Source organism: Oncorhynchus gorbuscha, linkage group LG02 (genome assembly GCF_021184085.1).
Source record: "Oncorhynchus gorbuscha isolate QuinsamMale2020 ecotype Even-year linkage group LG02, OgorEven_v1.0, whole genome shotgun sequence".
Classification (NCBI taxonomy): Eukaryota; Metazoa; Chordata; class Actinopteri; order Salmoniformes; family Salmonidae; genus Oncorhynchus; species Oncorhynchus gorbuscha.
Window position 1 is genome coordinate 27,154,853 of NC_060174.1, and position 20,388 is coordinate 27,175,240.

The window sequence follows — 20,388 nt, forward strand, 5'->3', positions numbered from 1 at the left end:
CTTTTGATCTTCTAAAAGAACGTTTTACGTCCGCTCCTATCCTCGTTACTCCTGACGTCACTAGACAATTCATTGTCGAGGTTGACGCTTCAGAGGTAGGCGTGGGAGCCATTCTATCCCAGCGCTTCCAGTCTGACGATAAGGTTCATCCTTGCGCTTATTTTTCTCATCGCCTGTCGCCATCTGAGCGCAACTATGATGTGGGTAACCGTGAACTGCTCGCCATCCGCTTAGCCCTAGGCGAATGGCGACAGTGGTTGGAGGGGGCGACCGTTCCTTTTGTCGTTTGGACAGACCATAAGAACCTTGAGTACATCCGTTCTGCCAAACGACTTAATGCCCGTCAAGCTCGTTGGGCGTTGTTTTTCGCTCGTTTCGAGTTTGTGATTTCTTACCGTCCGGGTAGCAAGAACACCAAGCCTGATGCCTTATCCCGTCTGTTTAGTTCTTCTGTGGCTTCTACTGATCCCGAGGGGATTCTTCCTTATGGGCGTGTTGTCGGGTTGACAGTCTGGGGAATTGAAAGACAGGTTAAGCAAGCACTCACGCACACTGCGTCGCCGCGCGCTTGTCCTAGTAACCTCCTTTTCGTTCCTGTTTCCACTCGTCTGGCTGTTCTTCAGTGGGCTCACTCTGCCAAGTTAGCTGGTCATCCCGGTGTTCGAGGCACTCTTGCGTCTATTCACCAGCGATTTTGGTGGCCGACTCAGGAGCGTGACACGCGCCGTTTCGTGGCTGCTTGTTCGGACTGCGCGCAGACTAAGTCGGGTAACTCTCCTCCTGCCGGTCGTCTCAGACCGCTCCCCATTCCTTCTCGACCATGGTCTCACATCGCCCTAGACTTCATTACCGGTCTGCCTTTGTCTGCGGGGAAGACTGTGATTCTTACGGTTGTCGATAGGTTCTCTAAGGCGGCACATTTCATTCCCCTCGCTAAACTTCCTTCCGCTAAGGAGACGGCACAAATCATTATCGAGAATGTGTTCAGAATTCATGGTCTCCCGTTAGACGCCGTTTCAGACAGAGGCCCGCAATTCACGTCACAGTTTTGGAGGGAGTTCTGTCGTTTGATTGGTGCGTCCGTCAGTCTCTCTTCCGGGTTTCATCCCCAGTCTAACGGTCAAGCAGAGAGGGCCAATCAGACGATTGGTCGCATACTACGCAGCCTTTCTTTCAGAAACCCTGCGTCTTGGGCAGAACAGCTCCCCTGGGCAGAATACGCTCACAACTCGCTTCCTTCGTCTGCTACCGGGTTATCTCCGTTTCAGAGTAGTCTGGGTTACCAGCCTCCTCTATTCTCTTCCCAGCTTGCCGAGTCCAGCGTTCCCTCCGCTCAAGCGTTTGTCCAACGTTGTGAGCGCACCTGGAGGAGGGTGAGGTCTGCACTTTGCCGCTACAGGGCACAGACTGTGAGAGCCGCCAATAAACGCAGGATTAAGAGTCCTAGGTATTGTTGCGGCCAGAGAGTGTGGCTTTCCACTCGCAACCTTCCTCTTACGACAGCTTCTCGTAAGTTGACTCCGCGGTTCATTGGTCCGTTCCGTGTCTCCCAGGTCGTCAATCCTGTCGCTGTGCGACTGCTTCTTCCGCGACATCTTCGTCGCGTCCATCCTGTTTTCCATGTCTCCTGTGTTAAGCCCTTTCTTCGCACCCCGTTCGTCTTCCCTCCCCCCTCCCGTCCTTGTCGAGAGCGCACCTATTTACAAGGTACATAAGATCATGGACATGCGTTCTCGGGACGGGGTCACCAATACTTAGTGGATTGGGAGGGTTACGGTCCTGAGGAGAGGAGTTGGGTTCCGTCTCGGGACGTGCTGGACCGTTCACTCATTGATGATTTCCTCCGTTGCCGCCAGGATTCCTCCTCGAGTGCGCCAGGAGGCGCTCGGTGAGTGGGGGTACTGTCATGTTTTGTCATTTATTATCTTGTCTTGTCCCTGTGCTTCCCATTCTATTCGTTTCCCTCTGCTGGTCTTATTAGGTTCTTTCCCTCTTTCTATCCCTCTCTCTCCCCCTCCCTCTCTCACTCTCTCGCTCTCTCTTCTCTCTATCGTTCCGTTCCTGCTCCCAGCTGTTCCTATTCCCCTAATCATCATTTAGTCTTCCCACACCTGTTCCCGATCCTTTTCCCTGATTAGAGTCCCTATTTCACTCCTTGTTTCCCGTACCTGCCCTGTCGGATCCTCATTTATAATTCACCGTGCTGTGTCAATGTTTTGCCCTGTCGTGTCGTGTTTCCCTCAGATGCTGCGTGGTGAGCAGGTGTCTGAGTCTGCTTGGTTCAAGTGCCTTCCCGAGGCAACCTGCAGTTCTCGATCAAGTCTCCAGTCTGTTCTTGTCTTTACGTGTAGTATTATGCTTTTTGTTTTGTAAAGTTTATTCTGGATTAAATACTCTGTTTTCGCCAAGTCGCTTTTGGGTCCTCATTCACCTGCATGACAGTTTATCCATTGTATTTTTGTACTCTACTGATAGTTTTGTCACAAAAACTGCTGGGTTAAATAGTAAATGTGCCTACTCTGGTCTTTGCACGTGTGCTCGAGCCAACAGCTCGCAGATACTGTAAGGTAGGCTGTGTATGTAGGCTAGTCTACATGATGAGATTATAATGGATAAGAGCTGAATATTTAGATTTGATCGATCATCATGTCACCAGAATCAGACCCTCAAAATGTATTGCAACAAGATCACCATGCACTTTTATTACCCTGTGAAGTTCATCTTAAGTTATTTCATCTGTAGCCTAATAAATTACTGACCCAGGGTCTCTGACCTCATGTGGGCCGCCATTGATTTTGTTAGTCATTCTCACACAGATAGCATATGTACATGGCAGAAGTCATGGCAAAATGTTAAGAATTGCAGGAAATGATCTTGAAAACTTCCCCCATTGATTCTATTAGTCACTCTCACACAGATATCATATGAACATCTTCACAATTGCAGGAAATTAGCTTGAAAACAGCTAAATCTTCTCTCCATCACATGGCAAAATATGTAGAATTGCAGGAAACTAGCTTTAAAATGGCAAGGTTCTCTCTCCTCCCCATGGCAAAATGAGTAGAATTACATTTTAAAAATGCAAAATGTTTGCACTGCCCATGGAAAAATGTGTAGAATTGCAGAGAATTTGCTTAAAAGCTACATGTTGTTCTATGGGGCGACCTCTAACGGGCCCAGAAACCATATCTCCGCATTGCGGAGAGCCCCACATTTTTTTTAGATATGGATTCTGGGCCCGTTAGAGTGACCTTGAGTCTCCATTTTGCTGGCAAAACCAGCTGGCAAACACACTTACCCGCCCTGTAAGTCAATCAATGGGGCTCACACAAACAATAACATGTATAGTGATGGGAATTACAGTAACAGCTTTATTAAATTAGTGCAAAAGACAGACATAACTCATTCAAAATATCATATTTTTCTTTGCTTTATCATGAATCATGGGGTCTTCCACACAAACCATACACACTTTTTTTATGAGCGCAAAAAACAAAACACCAATTCAATAGCTTTCCTTGACCTCTTTGTGTGACTCGGGTGGGGGGGTTCTAGTGGTACAAACAAGACCATGTAACACAAGGCAGACAGATTACCAATCTTCAAAGCAAATGAAAACTCCAGGTCGGGGGTTGGAACCGGTTCAGGTTTCAAGGAACAGAATCAGAACAGGGAACAAAAGTGATCTATACTGTTCCGGAACAGAACCGTAATTTGAAAAGCATGGGAACCAGTTAAACGTTCCTTTACATTCCGGGCATTTTTTTCGGTATAAATGCAACAAAGTGCCTATGCAAAGCCCTCACTCTGTCACTCAGAAACGTATTCCAGCGTCTCCCTTCCAGCTGAACATATTTGCCAGCTGAAAATCTTTGCCAGTGTGTGCGCAGGCTACCTGCCCCTCCCACTACTGTAGCCTACTGACATTATACTGGCCTACTGGCATGATTCAGAAATTAGGGAGGGATTTTAAATTAGAAAGAAGAGATTCACTTTTTCAATACTAGTTAAGGATGCAATATTTATCACGTTTCACATTGGATTTATTAACTACAAAAGGTATGGTTTTTAATTCTGGTAGCTAGCTCTGGTCCAACATTAAGCCCACTCTCTAAAGTTCCTCCATTGAAGCCGATCCCTAGCAGGTATAATTCTGGTAGCTAGCTCTGGTCCAACGTTAAGCCCACTCTCTAAAGTTCCTCCATTGAAGCCGATCCCTAGCAGGGAAAATTCTGGTAGCTAGCTCTGGTCAAACATTAAGCCCACTCTCTAAAGTTCCTACATTGAAGCCGATCCCTAGCAGGTATATTTCTGTGGGCCTAATCCAGATAATGCGTGTCATATCAAGATGCTCAACGCTTCAAGCCACATTGTTACCGTCGGAGAGACCTCAAGGTCACAAAGGCCGCAGGAGCCAAGAAGCAGCCACAAAATTTCTGTCGCATCTCACGCATAGCAAGCTGCTCTATACGCCCTGATTGGTGAAGTAATTTAATGTTGAGCTGAAAGCAAAAAAAATAATCAAAAAAGGAACAATATAAATTGTTACTTTTTGGGGGTTTGAACTGGTACAGAACTTTATTTTGCTGGTCGGAACAGTGGAATGGGACAACAACAAAAAATTGTTCTGTTCCGAATGAAACGATTGAACAATCATTTATTTTGGTTCCAACCCCCAAAATTGATTTACATAAAAAATAGGAAACACATCGATAACATTAGAAATAGTGCCTAAAGTCCACAAAAAGGTTTAATTTTTTTTCTGTAAGGGTAATTGAAGAGCCTTCAGTCGAAGTACATAGGTTAATTAATATATTTGTACAATGGTAAAAAAGAAAATATATATAGTGTACTTTTTTAAAAGTTTAACACCATTACTATAAAGATATTGTTTTCCACTCCATGACAACTAATGCAATAGAAACAAAATAAATCCAAAAAATACTCCAGAAACTTCTGACTTGAGAAGGCTTATGGCTACCATTTTGCCCACAGAGACCACAACCACTGCAGACAAAAACTGGCTTTTGTCTCTCATTATAGTACGAAACAAGATAAAATAAAGTAATACATCAAAAAGTAAATGCTATTCCCCATTCAGTATCCAGTAGCTCAGACTATGCCGTATTTCCTTTCCCAGCGAAAGAGTCCATTTAGGCGGTGGTGTCCATGACAACACAGCGATGGAGGGAGAAGACAGGCGGGCAAGGAGTGGGAGAGGGACGGGCAAGGGAGAAGACCAGGGGCAACTACAACTGTTCAGGTGAGGGGGAACAGAGCTAGGGGCGGTAATGGACATTGAGACGGGTGAGGTAGAGATGAAGGGGGGGTTGGGGGTAACTAAAACCTGGTGGGGAGCCTGGGGCCATGGATGGGTGAGAAATCGTTGGGACACCCAAGAATCTCAGTACCACAGAGGTCCAGTCCGAACTGTATTTTTTAAATTGTTTGCTAGTTGTTGTCGTTATGGTGAGAGGTCTTCTCTTTCCTTAGGCTTGGTCACGTAGGGGAGATATGTTGTTTCTCTTCAGTGTTGCATGTAGACTACAGTAGATTTCAGCAAAATTTACAGGCCTGAAAGGAGAGAATAGAAAAAGGAGAAGAGACAGGAAGAGAAAGATAAACAGATAGTTAAGGGTATCTTCAATACAGATCAGTTGCAATCAATTACACAAGACAGGTGATAGGCATCAATACATTAAAGATTCAGGATGGAGAGGACATAGAAGATTAAAAAACAAATTCTTGGTTCTAGATTTAGACAGAATTTAGAAACGCAATGATCTGTCTTTTTAGCTGGACATGGAAACATCTCCGGGCTTGGCAATGACACGTCCTCTTCTGTCATGTCCCAGTTGAATGGGACAATATCTATGTATTTTCTATAGTTGTAATGTATCACACACTTTAAAAAAAAAATGTATCGCAGCCTGTTACCTTTATATCTACACAGGGTCATATATGAGTTACATACAAGTAGAGTAGTAAAGGTATCATAAATATCTTACAATGATATAAATCAGATTACAGCATGATAACTTTTAATTCACAGGCTGTTACAGATAGTGCTATCAGTATATACTGTACCTTTCCTCACACACAGACACACATACACACCGCAATATGAAATGTGAGATGTTATCAATCCATCTGCCTGTCTCTCTCTGCCATCCCTCTCCTCTGGACCAGTCTCCTTTGCTCTATGCTGTCACCGCGGGCTGTACTCAGAACTCTCTCCATATCTGTTTCTCTCTCTCTCTTTCTGTTTCTCCCATTATGACATATACTGTAGCCACTGTATGAGTGTGGTTGTTTTTCAGCCCTGTCTGGAAGAGAAAGAACAGACCCTTCAGGACCATAGGACTGATCCTGCCTGAGCTCACGACTCCGTGTAGAAGTGTGTGTGTAGTTCCTGTTGAAAGTGGAGACACGCTCTCGCTCTGCCGCAGAGCAGCTGGGTTGCTCAAAGGTCTATATGCTACACAGATCTGATATCTGAATGGGGGAACATTAAAAAGGCAATATCTTTAGCCCATAGAAGAGGCATTTTATATCTGATACACAGAAAGATATAACATGTCCTGACTTTTACTGAAGACCTGTGAGTCTTGAGCTGCAGCGTAGGTTTTTAGGTTTATGTAGGTTTTCCTTTCGAGATCTACTCGGAAAATTCATGCAGTGTAGACGAAGTTCATAAGAAGTATCAAGTATATAAATGTACATGATCACACTAATATTACTTTCCTTGTTAAATTGAGCATATGGCACATTTAGTCAGCTTGATCTGTATTCTGACTGCAGCTACAGCTGTCTACAGCATCCTTTTCTTTGTTTAAGATTTTCAGGGTTGATTTAAGACTGTTTTATTTTATGTGATATCTGTCTCTCTTTTTCTGTCTGTCTTTCCTCCTCTGTCTCACCTAAGATTAGAGAGTAGTTTTGAGAAATGTGAAATGTAATTTTGCGAGACATTTTGAAATGAATTGACCCGTAGACTTAACATTTTTCGGAGCGATCAAAGTGTGCCTGATTCAATGGGGGGAATATCTAATGGGAGGTACTATTGATTTTTATTCTCACAGTTGTTGTTTTCCACTGGCCCTCTTTTCTATTGTGTAGGTGTAAGGGATTCTGAAAAGGAAATCTAAATTGCACAACACTCTGGGGCTGCGTGAGATAAGTTTTGAAAATGTAATGAGACTCTGGGAACTTTTATTCATGCGTGCAGGCCTTGAAACGTACCAATTGTTCCCCCTCTGGCTAAAAACTCATGGCCTGAAACATGAAAATACACGGGTAGATCAATTCACCTCAGCTCTCACACGGAGGCAATGAAGTCCAGCAAAGAGTGGATAAAATAGACCCTTCCTTCCCTCACTTCCACCCACCTGAGTGAGAATGGGGAAGGACATTGACAATCACACCTGCTGTACCTGGAGAGGCTGAGACGAGGAGGGAATGACGGAGAAAGAAAGAGAGAGAGATGGGAGGAGATGGAGAGGGAGAGAGAGAGGGAGAAAGGGACAGAGGAGGAGGAGGCAGAGAGGGATAAAGGGAGACAGAGGGCTGTTTGATCTAATCACCATCACCTTAATTGGGTGAAAGTGCTTATGGCAGCAGTCAGCTGGAGTTGAGGCAAATGTGATAGCTCACAGGAGGGCTGCCCTCGTAATCTCCAGTCCAGCAGAATTACCATCCTCCCTGCATGCCTGTGGATTTACCCTGCTCTCCTCCATCTTCATCTCATTCTCAATGTCAATATATCAAGAGACAAGTCTCACAGCATATGGTTAGCCATATCCAATATCTGCTACATTTCTGAAGAGAAGGAGGAATGCAAAGTTTGCCTTTTGAACATGTAATCATATATCAGCAACCCTCACTGTCACTCTTTGCTTCCCATTATGGCATCAACGAGAGTAGTTCTGACAAAACTAGAACCAACTCAAATAAAACATTTGATTGCATGAAAAGAAAATCAGTGCTCTTCAAATGATTCTTTGCCAAACATGAAATAGTTCTCAAAGAGCCATCATCCAGTAATACAGGCATGACTAGACTAGACACAGTTTAAAACATGACATTGGAGAACAATTTCAGGGTACGAGGGTGAGAGTTTATCAGCCAGGTAATGTCATGCCTATTAAATTAGAACAAAGGGATTAAAAGAGGAATAAGAATGTTACCAAGGAGGAGGAGGATCCTATTTCTCCTTCCCCTAAATAATCTGCTCCTGTAACTGAGTGGATTAGAGCCAAGAGAGTGGCTGTTTGGGCAGGAAAGTGGATTTAAACATCACTGTGAAGGAATTGTTGTTGGCAGACTATGGCAGGGAGTCTGCCTGGGTATATTCCCTTATTTGTGGATGAATTGCATTTTCTCTCTGAGATTCGTCATCCAGTCTTTTATCAGATCTCTAGCTGCTTATAAAATCCCACCGAGTTCATCTCGGCCTCAGACAAACGCTAACAACAATATACCCACACAGGGAATACATGTCAAATATCCCCTAAAGAGCCTCATCAACCTTTAACTGATAGCTAATAACAGGGGCATCATTGTGAATGTCCCAATGCAGTCAACATTATACTGCTATAGCACAACATTCAGCATCTCTGTTAGATTGCAAAACAGGCCATGTTGGACTGTGGTGCTGGGCTGGTGATGTTGCATAGACTGCATAGAGGAGATTGCAGGAGGTTGACTGAGCCTTGAGACAGCCCAATGGGAGTGGGAGAGGAAATGTCAACTTGTTTAATACTGCAGCCACTCGTTCACCCATGCCTTTCACGTTATCACCTCCGCTCACATGTGTTTTCCTCATAAGCTTAATAACTAAAAACCTATTCATCTTAAAAAGCCAGTGGTGCCCACAGCGCTCATGCGAAAAATGACTATATATTTACATGCTCCTGTCCATCCAACAGCCCCAACATCACATGATGCTAGACTTCCATTTTAGACCTGACAGAACCTGCTGGAGAGAGATAATACATAAACACGGTCTTTCAGTCAGGCCATTCACTGACAGGGAGATAGGGGGCACTGTGGTCATCTCTGCCACACTCGCAAATTGGGTTTCCAATCTTATTTAGAGCATTTCTCAACAAAATAGTTACACTTCATTTATTAAAATGCTTCTAACAATGGCCCTTATTTTGTTATTAAATGGCAAACAGTAAGCACCATCCAGAGAATTTGATCCACAACACAAGAACATACAAAACATACACCAGCTACATCTATGTGTTCTTTGACATATGAAATCCACTATAAGCCCAGTTAGACTCTGTTGTCTGAGTTAAAGCAGCACAAATACAAGTGGTATTTGGTGTCTAATGAGTTAAGGGTCTGTGGTAAAGTCCTGCTACACGTTGATCACACTGTAGAGGCTCACACATCAACAGGGACGGACTAAGCTCCTGGATTCAACCAGGGATTTAGCAGCAGTAAATGCTACAGTAGAATATCTGTGTTCTCTCAACACCGGCTCTGTCCCAGAGGCTTACATACATCATTTAAGAGTGTGTAAAAGTAACACCACCGGAGTTCTTTATCCTTGAAAAGGATCAGGAGGGTACATGTGGACATGGATTTTCTTCTGTGGGGCTGGGCAGAGAGACAGTCACTTTGGAGCCTGCTGCCCAGTGAGGAAGATTGATGGAGCAGCGTCTCTCCTTAGGTTGAGTGCAGTCCTCTCTGATTGACTTACAGCAACCTCCACCACCCACTCAGTGTTTAAGAGCTTTCCTTCTTGAAGTACACATAGCCTGCTATAGAAGGCCTGCAGAGAGTCACAATGTTAATGTATATGCAGAAAGTACATGTGCACATGTTCTGAAAGTGTGTTTTCACAATGTGTCTGTCTATGTGAAGGTACATGTACGTACATATGGATGGGTGAGAGTGGGTGTTTGACAGAAGTCCTGTACCGTATGAAATTGTGTGTGTACGTGCGTGTGTTTGACTTGTGTCTAATCTCCTCACACCTTTCTCCTCTCTATCTGTCCCTGAGTGGTTGAGCCTGGGTCAGGCTGATGTGCCCTGACAAAAGTAATCTCTCTGTGTGTGTGGATCGCTGTACTGACTCTAATACAGAGGAGACCTCTGTGGCCCAGCTCTCTTCTCTCACCAGCTCCCACTGGGCACACAGACAAAGATTGCCTCCCTCTATATATCACTACCTGTCTCTCCATGCTGCACGGCTCAGCTGAATAATATGCTGCAGTGCCTGCTGCTGAGGCCTTACTGTCTGCAACTCTACATAACACACCCCATTCAGCTATGTTGTTGACCAATGAAAGGACATGCTTGGAGTTCTAGCTGAGGTACATGGTTGGTTAATAAATGCCAGAGTCTATCAGTATAGTATGGTGTGTCATAATGAATGCCAGAGTATCAGTACAGTATGGTGTGTCTTAATGAATGCCAGATCAAAGGAGGAGAATTTCACAATCCACACTGCCACCCAATTAACATTCACTGTGCACATACACAGACTGATTTCCACAGGGACCACTGATAACAAAGCACTGCTCATCTAGCATATAGAACACACAAACAGACAGAGAGAGAGAGACAGAGAAACAGAGACAGAGACAGAGACAGAGACAGAGACAGAGACAGAGACAGAGACAGAGACAGAGACAGAGACAGAGGCTGCTTGGTATGATCAGAACTGTGGGTGTCTTAGGCTCAACACTCTAGAGAGACAGAATGAAAAGTAGACAGACAGAGAGAGGACAGATGGACAGATACATACCCAAAGGGAGTGTGAGTGAGATATGGAGAGAAAATGAAGAGATGAAGAAAAGAGATAGTTATTGTAAACCAGGGATGGCTGGAGGTTGAGAGATAGATAGAGACAGAGAGTAATGAGTGATAAAGAAGAAGAAAAACAGAGAGAGAAGGGGAAGTGAGAGCGAGAGTGAGAGAGATGAGGGATAGAGAGAGAATGAGAGATGTGAGGTAGAGAGAGGGAATCAGTGGCTGCTTGGTATGATCAGAGCTGTGGGTGTCTTAGGCTCAACACTCTCAATGGCTCCACTGTGTGTTGAATTACAGATTACCCCGTCGCCTCCCTCCTCTGGCTCCTCTCCTGCCCAACACTGCACAGAACTCAGCCATAACACCAGCTCAGCCCCAATCCCCCTCTGAACACAGGATAGGCATCTATATAGACTGGCTGTTAGATCTCCTTCATTATGCCTCCCATTCCCAATCGAGGGGTAAATTATACATTTAATCACTAATGGTATAAATGAGATATACAGCTTGAGCTCCCAACAGGAGTCCCTGGGAAGCTCCTGGCTGTAGCAGGGGATGCCAGACTAACGGTGGGGGAGACACAGAAACATCATAAAAAACAGAAGAGATGCTGGGAACATGCCTACAAGTAGCTGCGAAGATGTCTGAGATTTAATGAACGCGTATGCTACCCAGTTCATGTCGATATGAGAGGAATGTGGAGTCTGGATATAACTGCTCTTGTTTACTTCTATGGTTTAATAGTTTAAGAACATTGTGGACTCTATTTTAACAAACCTAATGCAATGGTAAAACCTAATGCAACGGTCAATCTAAGCGCTGGGGGGGTAGTGCTATAAGTTCGAGGGTGTGTCAGAAATATTTTAGCTATTTTCATAAGCACAGTTATTGGCGCAGATGCTGGTATTTGCTCGAAAGGGCTGGGTTTTGATGAACAAACAAGTTGTGGGTGTGTCGAGGCTTGGCCCCTGACCGGCCAATCAGAACGTGCTCCATGGCTAAATATGTGGTTGCTTCAAGTTCTGTATTTATTGCATCATAACGTTAGCTTGTGCTAATTTACGGTACCTGTCCCTAGATAGACAGTAACATAACAAGAAAATTCAGAAAAGAAACACAAACAAAGAAAGAAAATACTAAATAAATAAAGACATATTCATAGAAGTACATACTGTATACATACATTTATATACAGTACATACACGCACACATGCATATACATAAACAACAACAAACAAAAACAGCAAAAAAATACATACTAAACATACAGTTTCACAAACACAGACCCAAACCAAGCCAATCCACGTCTTAAAAACCCAAGCCGATGGAGAATAGTCATTGCCCTCTAGTCCAGAACCTGTCATTATTTGTTTCCAGAAACCGTTTTAGGTCTATACATTTTACTTTTACTATGTTTAAACTCACTGAGAGTTTGCCAATTATAATGTCATCTGGAAGCAAGTTCCAGAGTCTAACTCTTTTCACACAGATTGTTGACTGAGCAATAGCAAACCCTGCACATTAGAATTCTACAGTTAGCACTAGTGCCCCCGAGTGAGTGCATGTACCTGTAGATTGCAATATTGTCACTAAGTTGCAGAGTGATTGTGGCATGAGTCCACACAAGTATTTAAAAATCGAAATTACATTGATAAATGTACTACTAAACAAATGATGGTGCAGTGAAGGCTCTATTGTAGAGTGATTCTGTGTCCATGTTGTCATGCAATAGGATAAATGTGAAATTATTATTGTGTGTAAAAACAAAAATGCAATATCAAAGGGTTTCTTATTAACTTAAAACAGATGAGACTTGCTTTCACTGTTCTGCAGATATTTTTGTATGTTTATCAAACTTAAGTTTCGATCATGAAATTATTCCAGGATATTTAACATCAGAAACCTGCTTGATTCGCTCTCCTTTGACCATAATGTTGAGTGATTCTACCATTGGCTGTTAATCAGTTATAGTTTGTTAAACAGCTTACAGAAACAAAATAACTAAATGTAGACCTATCCCATCTTTGCTAAATACAGTGCCTTTGGAAAATATTCAGACCCCTTGACTTTTTCCACATTTTGTTACCTTACAGCAATCTACACACAATACCACATAATGACAAAGCAAAAACAGGTTCTTAGAAATGTTTGCAAATGTATTCAACATTAAAAACATACGTTATTTACATAAGTATTCAGACCCTTTGCTAAGACACTCGAAAGTGAGCACAGGTGCATCCGGTTTCCATTGATCATTCTTTCTACAACTTGATTGGAGCCCACCTGTGTTAAATCCAATTAATTGGACATGATCTGGAAAGGCACACACCTGTCTATATGAGGTCCCATAGTTGACAGTGCATGTCAGAGCAAAAACCATGAGTTCGAAGGAATTGTCCGTAGGACTATAGTTACTATATACCCACAGTGTACGGACAGCAGGACTAGAGTTACTGTATACTCACAGAGTAGGGACAGCAGGACTATAGTTACTATATACTCACAGAGTAGGGACAGCAGGACTAGAGTTACTGTATACTCACAGAGCAGGTATAGAAGGACTAGAGTTACTGTATACTCACAGAGTAGGTAGAGCAGGACTAGAGTTACTGTATACTCACAGAGTAGGGAGAGCGGGACTAGAGTTACTATATACTCACAGAGTAGGGAGAGCAGGCCTAGAGTTACTATATACTCACAGAGAAGGTAGAGCAGGACTAGTTGCTATATAATCACAGAGTAGGGAGAGCAGGACTAGTTGCTACATACTCACAGATTAGGGAGAGCAGGCCCATAGTTGCTATATACTTACAGAGTAGGGAGAGCAGGACTAGTTGCTATATAATCACAGAGTAGGGAGTGCAGGCCTAGAGTTACTTATATACTCACAGAGTAGGGAGAGCAGGACTAGTTGCTATATAATCACAGAGTAGGGAGAGCAGAACTAGAGTTGCTATATACTCACAGAGTAGGGAGAGCAGGCCTAGAGTTACTATATACTCACAGAGTTGGGAGAGCAGGCCTAGACTTACTATATACTCACAGAGTAGGGAGAGCAGGACTAGTTGCTATATAATCACAGAGTAGGGAGAGCAGGCCTAGACTTACTATATACTCACAGAGTAGGGAGAGCAGGACTAGTTGCTATATAATCACAGAGTAGGGAGAGCAGAACTAGAGTTGCTATATACTCACAGAGTAGGGAGAGCAGGACTTGTTGCTATATACTCACAGAGTTGGGAGAGCAGACCTAGAGTTGCTATATACTCACAGAGTAGGGAGAGCAGGACTTGTTGCTATATAATCACAGAGTAGGGAGAGCAGAACTAGAGTTGTTATGTACTCACAGCGTAGGGAGAGCAGGCCTAGAGTTACTATATACTCACAGAGTAGGGAGAGCAGGCCTAGAGTTACTATATACTCACAGAGTAGGGAGAGCAGGACTAGTTGCTATATAATCACAGAGTAGGGAGAGCAGACCTAGAGTTGCTATATACTCACAGAGTAGGGAGAGCAGGACTTGTAGCTATATACTCACAGAGTAGGGAGAGCAGGCCTAGAGTTACTATATACTCACAGAGTTGGGAGAGCAGGCCTAGACTTACTATATACTCACAGAGTAGGGAGAGCAGGACTAGTTGCTATATAATCACAGAGTAGGGAGAGCAGGCCTAGACTTACTATATACTCACAGAGTAGGGAGAGCAGGACTAGTTGCTATATAATCACAGAGTAGGGAGAGCAGAACTAGAGTTGCTATATACTCACAGAGTAGGGAGAGCAGGACTTGTTGCTATATACTCACAGAGTTGGGAGAGCAGACCTAGAGTTGCTATATACTCACAGAGTAGGGAGAGCAGGACTTGTTGCAATATAATCACAGAGTAGGGAGAGCAGAACTAGAGTTGTTATGTACTCACAGTGTAGGGAGAGCAGGCCTAGAGTTACTATATACTCACAGAGTAGGGAGAGCAGGCCTAGAGTTACTTATATACTCACAGAGTAGGGAGAGCAGGCCTAGAGTTACTGTATACTCACAGAGTAGGGAGTGCAGGACTAGAGTTACTGTATACTCACAGAGTAGGGAGAGCAGGACTAGTCCCAGCAGCAACATCAGGTTGGAGCGTACAGAGCCAGCACCACTGCAGTCCATTCTGTTTTTCTTACAGGTGCACACCTGGACCTTGATCTCGGTGCTGTTGGAGAGCGGAGGCAGGCCCGAGTCTGTCACTACCAGAGGCAGCTGGTAGTTGGCCCTCTTCATATTCTGTAGCAGCATGATCTGAGCATGTGTGTCTGAAACATATACCAGCCAATGAGGTTAACTGACAAGATAATTATGTTTTGATACTTTCATGCTGGATTACATGCCATACTCTACAAACATGAAAATTATACAGGCAAGAGATAAATTAATTTAAATGCATAAGCACACACACACTCGGCTTGGGGTCAAATTCCAATGATCTCATAAAAAATGGAAAATATCTATTTCATTCTCAGTCAACTGAAAAGTTTAAGCAATTTTTTTCCAGACATTTATCCAACTGTACATGTTTATTCAAATCACTTCCTGAATTGAATGTATTCAATTCGAACTGAACACCCCCAAACACACATACACACACACAAATGGTTGTGCATTAATGAATAAATGACAGAACCCTCTAGCATGCTTATAATGATAAGCCTTCTCACATGATATGGGATAAGCGGCAGAATGATGTACCCTGTAATTCCCCACTATACCAATATAAATGCCTGTAGCAGCCTAGTGAGAGTACTGTTCAGTAGATAGCAGCCTAGTGAGTGTACTGTTCTGTAGAAAGCAGCGTAGGGAGTGTACTCTTCTATAGGTAGCAGCCTAGTGAGTGCACTGTTCTGTAGGTAGCAGCCTAGAGACTGTACCGTTATGTAGATAGCAGCCTAGTGAGTGTACTGATCTGCAGGTACCAGCAGAGTGAGAATACTGTTCTGTAGGTAGCAGCCTAGGGAGTGTACTGTTCTGTAGATAGTAGCAAAGTGAGTGTACCATTCTATAGATAGCAGCCTAGGGAGTGTACTGATCTGTAGGTAGTAGCAAAGTGAGTGTACCATTCTATAGATAGCAGCCTAGGGAGTGTACTGATCTGTAGGTAGCAGTCTAGTGAGTGTACTGTTCTGCAGGTAGCAGTCTATACAGTGTTTAGTACCTGCAGATAGCAGCCTAGTGTGTGCCAAAAATAGACTAGGGAGTGTACTGTTCTGTAGGTAGCAGCCTAGAGACTGTACCGTTATGTAGATAGCAGCCTAGTGAGTGTACTGATCTGCAGGTACCAGCAGAGTGAGAATACTGTTCTGTAGGTAGCAGCCTAGGGAGTGTACTGATCTGTAGGTAGCAGTCTAGTGAGTGTACTGTTCTGCAGGTAGCAGTCTATAAAGTGTTTAGTACCTGCAGATAGCAGCCTAGTGTGTGCCAAAAATAGACTAGGGAGTGTACTGTTCTGAAGGTAGCAGGCTAGTTAGTGTAATGTTCTACAGATAGCAGCCGAGTGAGTGTACTGTTATGTAGATAGCAGCCTAGTGAGTGTACTGTTCTGTAGGTAGCAGCCAAGAGAGTGTACAGTTCTGTAGGTAGCAGCCTAGTGAGTGTACTGTTCTGTAGGTAGCAGCATAGTGAGTGTACTGTTCTCTAGGTAGCAGAATCGTGAGTGTACCGTTATGTATATAGCAGCCAAGTGAGTGTATTGATCTACAGGTAGCAGCAGAGTGAGTGTACTGTTCTGTAGATAGCAGCCAAGTGAGTGTACTGTTCTGTAGGTAGCAGCCTAGTGAGTGTACTGTTCTGTAGGTTGCAGCCTAGTGAGTGTACTGTTCTGTAGATAGCAGCCTAGTCAGTGTACTGTTCAGTAGTTAGCAGCAAGTGAGTGTACCTGTCTGCAGATAGCAGCCTAGTGAGGGTACTGTTCTGTAGGTAGCAGCCTAGTGAGTGTACTGTTCTCCATGTAGCAAGCTAGTGAGTGTACGATTCTGTAGGTAGCAGCCTAGTGAGTGTACTGTTCCATGGGTAGCAGCCTAGTGGGTGTACTGTTCTGTAGGTAGCAGCCTTTGGAGTATATTGTTCTGTAGATAGTAACAAGTGAGTGTACCTGTCTGCAGATAGCAGCCTAGTGAGTGTACTGTTCTGTAGGTTGCAGCCTATGGAGTGCCTGTAGCAGCCTGGTGAGTTTATACTTCTCTAGATAGCAGCCTAGTGAGTGTGCTGTTCTGTAGATAGCAGCCTAGTGAGTGCACTATTCTGTACGTAGCAGCCTAGTGAGTGTACTATTCTGTAGATAGCAGCCTAGGGAGTGTACTGTTCTGTAGATAGCAGCCTTGGGATTGTACTGTTCTGTAGGTAGCAGCCTAGTGAGTTTATAATTCTTTAGATAGCAGCCTAGTGAGTGTACTGTTTTGTATTAAGCAGCCTAGTGAGTGTACTATTCAGTAGTTAGCAGCCTGGGGAGTGTACTCTTCTGTAGATAGCAGCCTTGCGAGTATACTTTTCTGTAGATAGCAGCCTAGTTAGTGTACGGTTCTGTAGGTAGCAGCCTAGGGAGTGTAATGTTCTGTAAGTAACTGTCTGAACTCACTGTTGACCCTGGTGACCTTCCACGTGTTCTCCAGCCCTGGCTGCTTCCCCAGCTCGATCTTAAAGGGCCCAGTGTTGGGGTGGATGTCCCTGTCCCGCCCCCCCACTATCACCACACTGTCCCTGGCGTCTTCACACACCCGTACCACAGATGGGTGAACATAGGGAGCATTGTCATTGTAGTCCTCCAGGTGGATGACCAGAGTGCCAGTACCAGTGGCTGGTGGGCTACCTGTGAGAAGGACACAATTTACACATGTTAGTAAAACATCAACAACACAGCTATCTCTGTTACAGACACACAGCACTGTTCTGAAAGCCTAGTGTACTGTAACTCAAAAAATTTCTCTGGTGTTTTGGGACATTTTTATTTCAGGTTTGCCAAGTCTATCCCCCTGCAACTATTTCCAAGTATCAGTTTCTTTCCACTTGAATCCAGTCAGGCGGTTCCAACTTCCTCAGATACTAGCTCTGTGGTTCCCTTATCTCTTTCCTTTGACTCTGAGCTTCATTTAACTTGATAAAGAACTGTACAAAACAAACTGTGTGTCATTTCCAGACCAAAGGAACATGAATCACTTGGATCATGGTTAAACGATAATAGGCTCCCGAGTGGGGCAGCAGTCTAAGGCACTGGATCGCAGCGCTAGAGGCGTCACTACAGACCCTGGTTCGATCCCCTCACTACCGGCCGTGATCGGAAGTCCCATAGGGCGGCGCAAAATTGGCCCAGCGTCGTCCGGGTTAGGGGAGGGTTTGGCCGACATTGTAAATAATAATTTGTTCTTAACTGACTTTCCTAGTTAAATAAATGGGGGGAAAAGTGGTTGAGAGAAACCTGGCTTGGCAGCGAGAGCAGGACTTTGTTGTTTAGATGAGATTACTCTTAATTGAATGATGCAGAGAGATGGCACTGCAGCATCAGAAATGATGTGTTGTATGAGTTTGTCCCAAATGACACCCTATTCCTCTAATCTCTAAAAAACAGAAAGTTCATTTCCAAAATGGTACCTTATTCCCTAGTGCACAACTTTTGGCCAAAAGTAGTACACCAGGGAATAGGGTACCATTTGGGACACAAGCTTTCTGTTGCATTGAGATTAGAGGTGATTTGAAAAGTGGCTGCATGCAAAACAACTCTGGAAGTCACTGGCAATTACCCACACATGACAAGATCAAAATTAGAGAATCATCTTACTGCTATCAGCTTTCCAGGTACCTGGAAAAGTTTGAGTGAATAGGAGGTGATCATGTCAAGATGTGTGTGTCATAAATGTCAAACTGTTCAAATGAGATCCTATTTCATTTTTATGGCCGTGTTATTGGTTAGGTGGTGCTTTGAGTGGCATTGGCTGGAGAAAGACTAAACAGAGACAGGATAAACCTTTCGAAGCACTGTAAACCCCACCAAGAATTATACCTAAAGTTTTTACTATAAAAATCCCAGCAGATATAGGCTTATCTAGACGGGACATAAAGTTCTCAGACACACTGACCCGTAGGGCAGAGTGGGGTTAGGTGAGATAAAGGGTTAGTTGAACCAACCATTGCTTCTTGGAAAAATACACAAGCAAAATAGCTGTGAGCAGCAATGAAAAGGGTTCACAGGATGACAGAATGGACACAAGATCAGTTGGATAACAAAGCATTTTCATGTTTATCTCTCAATACCATGATGATGATGCAAGTGAAGTTTAGTCTAATACCATAATTTATGAATATTTATAAATATGCACAACATGACCAAAAGTATGTGGACACCTACTCGTCGAACATTTAATTCCAGAATCATGGGCATTAATATGGAGTTTATCCCCCCTTTGCTGCTATAACAGCCTACACTCTTCTGGGAAGGCTTTCCACTAGATGTTGGAACATTGCTGTGGGAACTCGCTTCCATTCATCCACAAGAGGCCTGGCTCGAAGTCGGCTTTCCAATTCATCCCACAGGTGTTCGATGGAGTTGAGGTCAGGACTCTGTGCAGGCCAGTCAAGGTCTTCCACACCGATCTCAACAAAATATTTCTGTATGGACCTCACTTTGTGCATGGGGGCATTGTCATGCTGAAACAGGAAAGGGCCTTCCCCAAACTGTTGCCACAAAGTTGGAAGCATTGTCTAGTGTCCTTGTATGCTGTAGCGTTACAATTGCCCTTCACTGGATCTAAGGGGCCAAGCCCGAACAATGAAAAACAGCTCCAGACCATAATTCCTCCACCAAACTTTACAGCTGGCACTACGCATTCGGGCAGGTAGTGTCAACCTGGCTGGTGTGCGGCTGCTCAGCCATGGAAACCCATTTCATTAAGCTCCCGACAAACAGTTATTGTGCTGACGTTGCTTCCAGAGGCAGTTTGGAACTCTGGAGTGAGTGTTCAACCAAGGACAGAGGATTTTTACGCGCTACCCCCTTCAGCACTCAGTGGGTCTCAACGGTCTCATTCTGTGAGCTTCTGTGGCCTACGGCTTAGTGGCTGAGCCGTTGTTGCTCCTAGATTTTTCCATTTCACAATAACAGCACTTACAGTTGACCAGGGTAGCTCTAGTAGGGCAGAAATGTGATGAACTGACTTGTTGGAAAAGTAGCATCCTATGACGGTGCCATGTTGAAAGTCACTGAGCGCTTCAGTAGGGCCATTCTACTGTCAGTGTTTGTCTTTGGAGATTGCATGACAGTGTGTTAAATTTTATACACCTATCAGCTATGGGTGTGGCTGAAATAGCTGAATCCACTAATTTGAAGGGGTGTCAAAACACTTTTGTAGTGTATATATTCTGACTGCGCAAGAGGCAGGACTTCCTGTTTCTAATTTCCCCTGATAAAATATCCACTTTTTACTATGATTGCCTCGCCTGGTTCAGGAAGATCCCGTGTAGCTAACCAAACCCTATCTCCGACGGTATAAGCGGGGGCAGGAATACGGCGACAATTCGCCTGGATCTGATACCGGTCAGAAACCTTAAGGAGGGCCTTCTTGACCCGATGCCAGGTGCGGTGGCAACGACGAATG

General features: G+C 44.0%; 1 protein-coding gene across 3 annotated transcripts in view; it reads right to left on the reverse strand.

Moving 5' to 3' along the window:
• Positions 1-3,351: 3,351 nt before the first annotated feature.
• Positions 3,352-20,388, reverse strand: part of LOC124000216 (cadherin-13-like) — a 701,352-nt gene continuing 684,315 nt past the window's right edge. For all 3 annotated transcript variants that reach the window (XM_046306448.1, XM_046306439.1, XM_046306433.1), the window contains 3 exons: positions 17,379-17,609; positions 14,845-15,063; positions 3,352-5,574 (listed from right to left, as the gene is read on the reverse strand). In XM_046306448.1, coding sequence (XP_046162404.1) covers positions 5,567-5,574; positions 14,845-15,063; positions 17,379-17,609 — 458 coding nt within the window. In that variant the 3' untranslated portion in view covers positions 3,352-5,566. The remainder of the gene's footprint in view (positions 5,575-14,844; positions 15,064-17,378; positions 17,610-20,388) is intronic.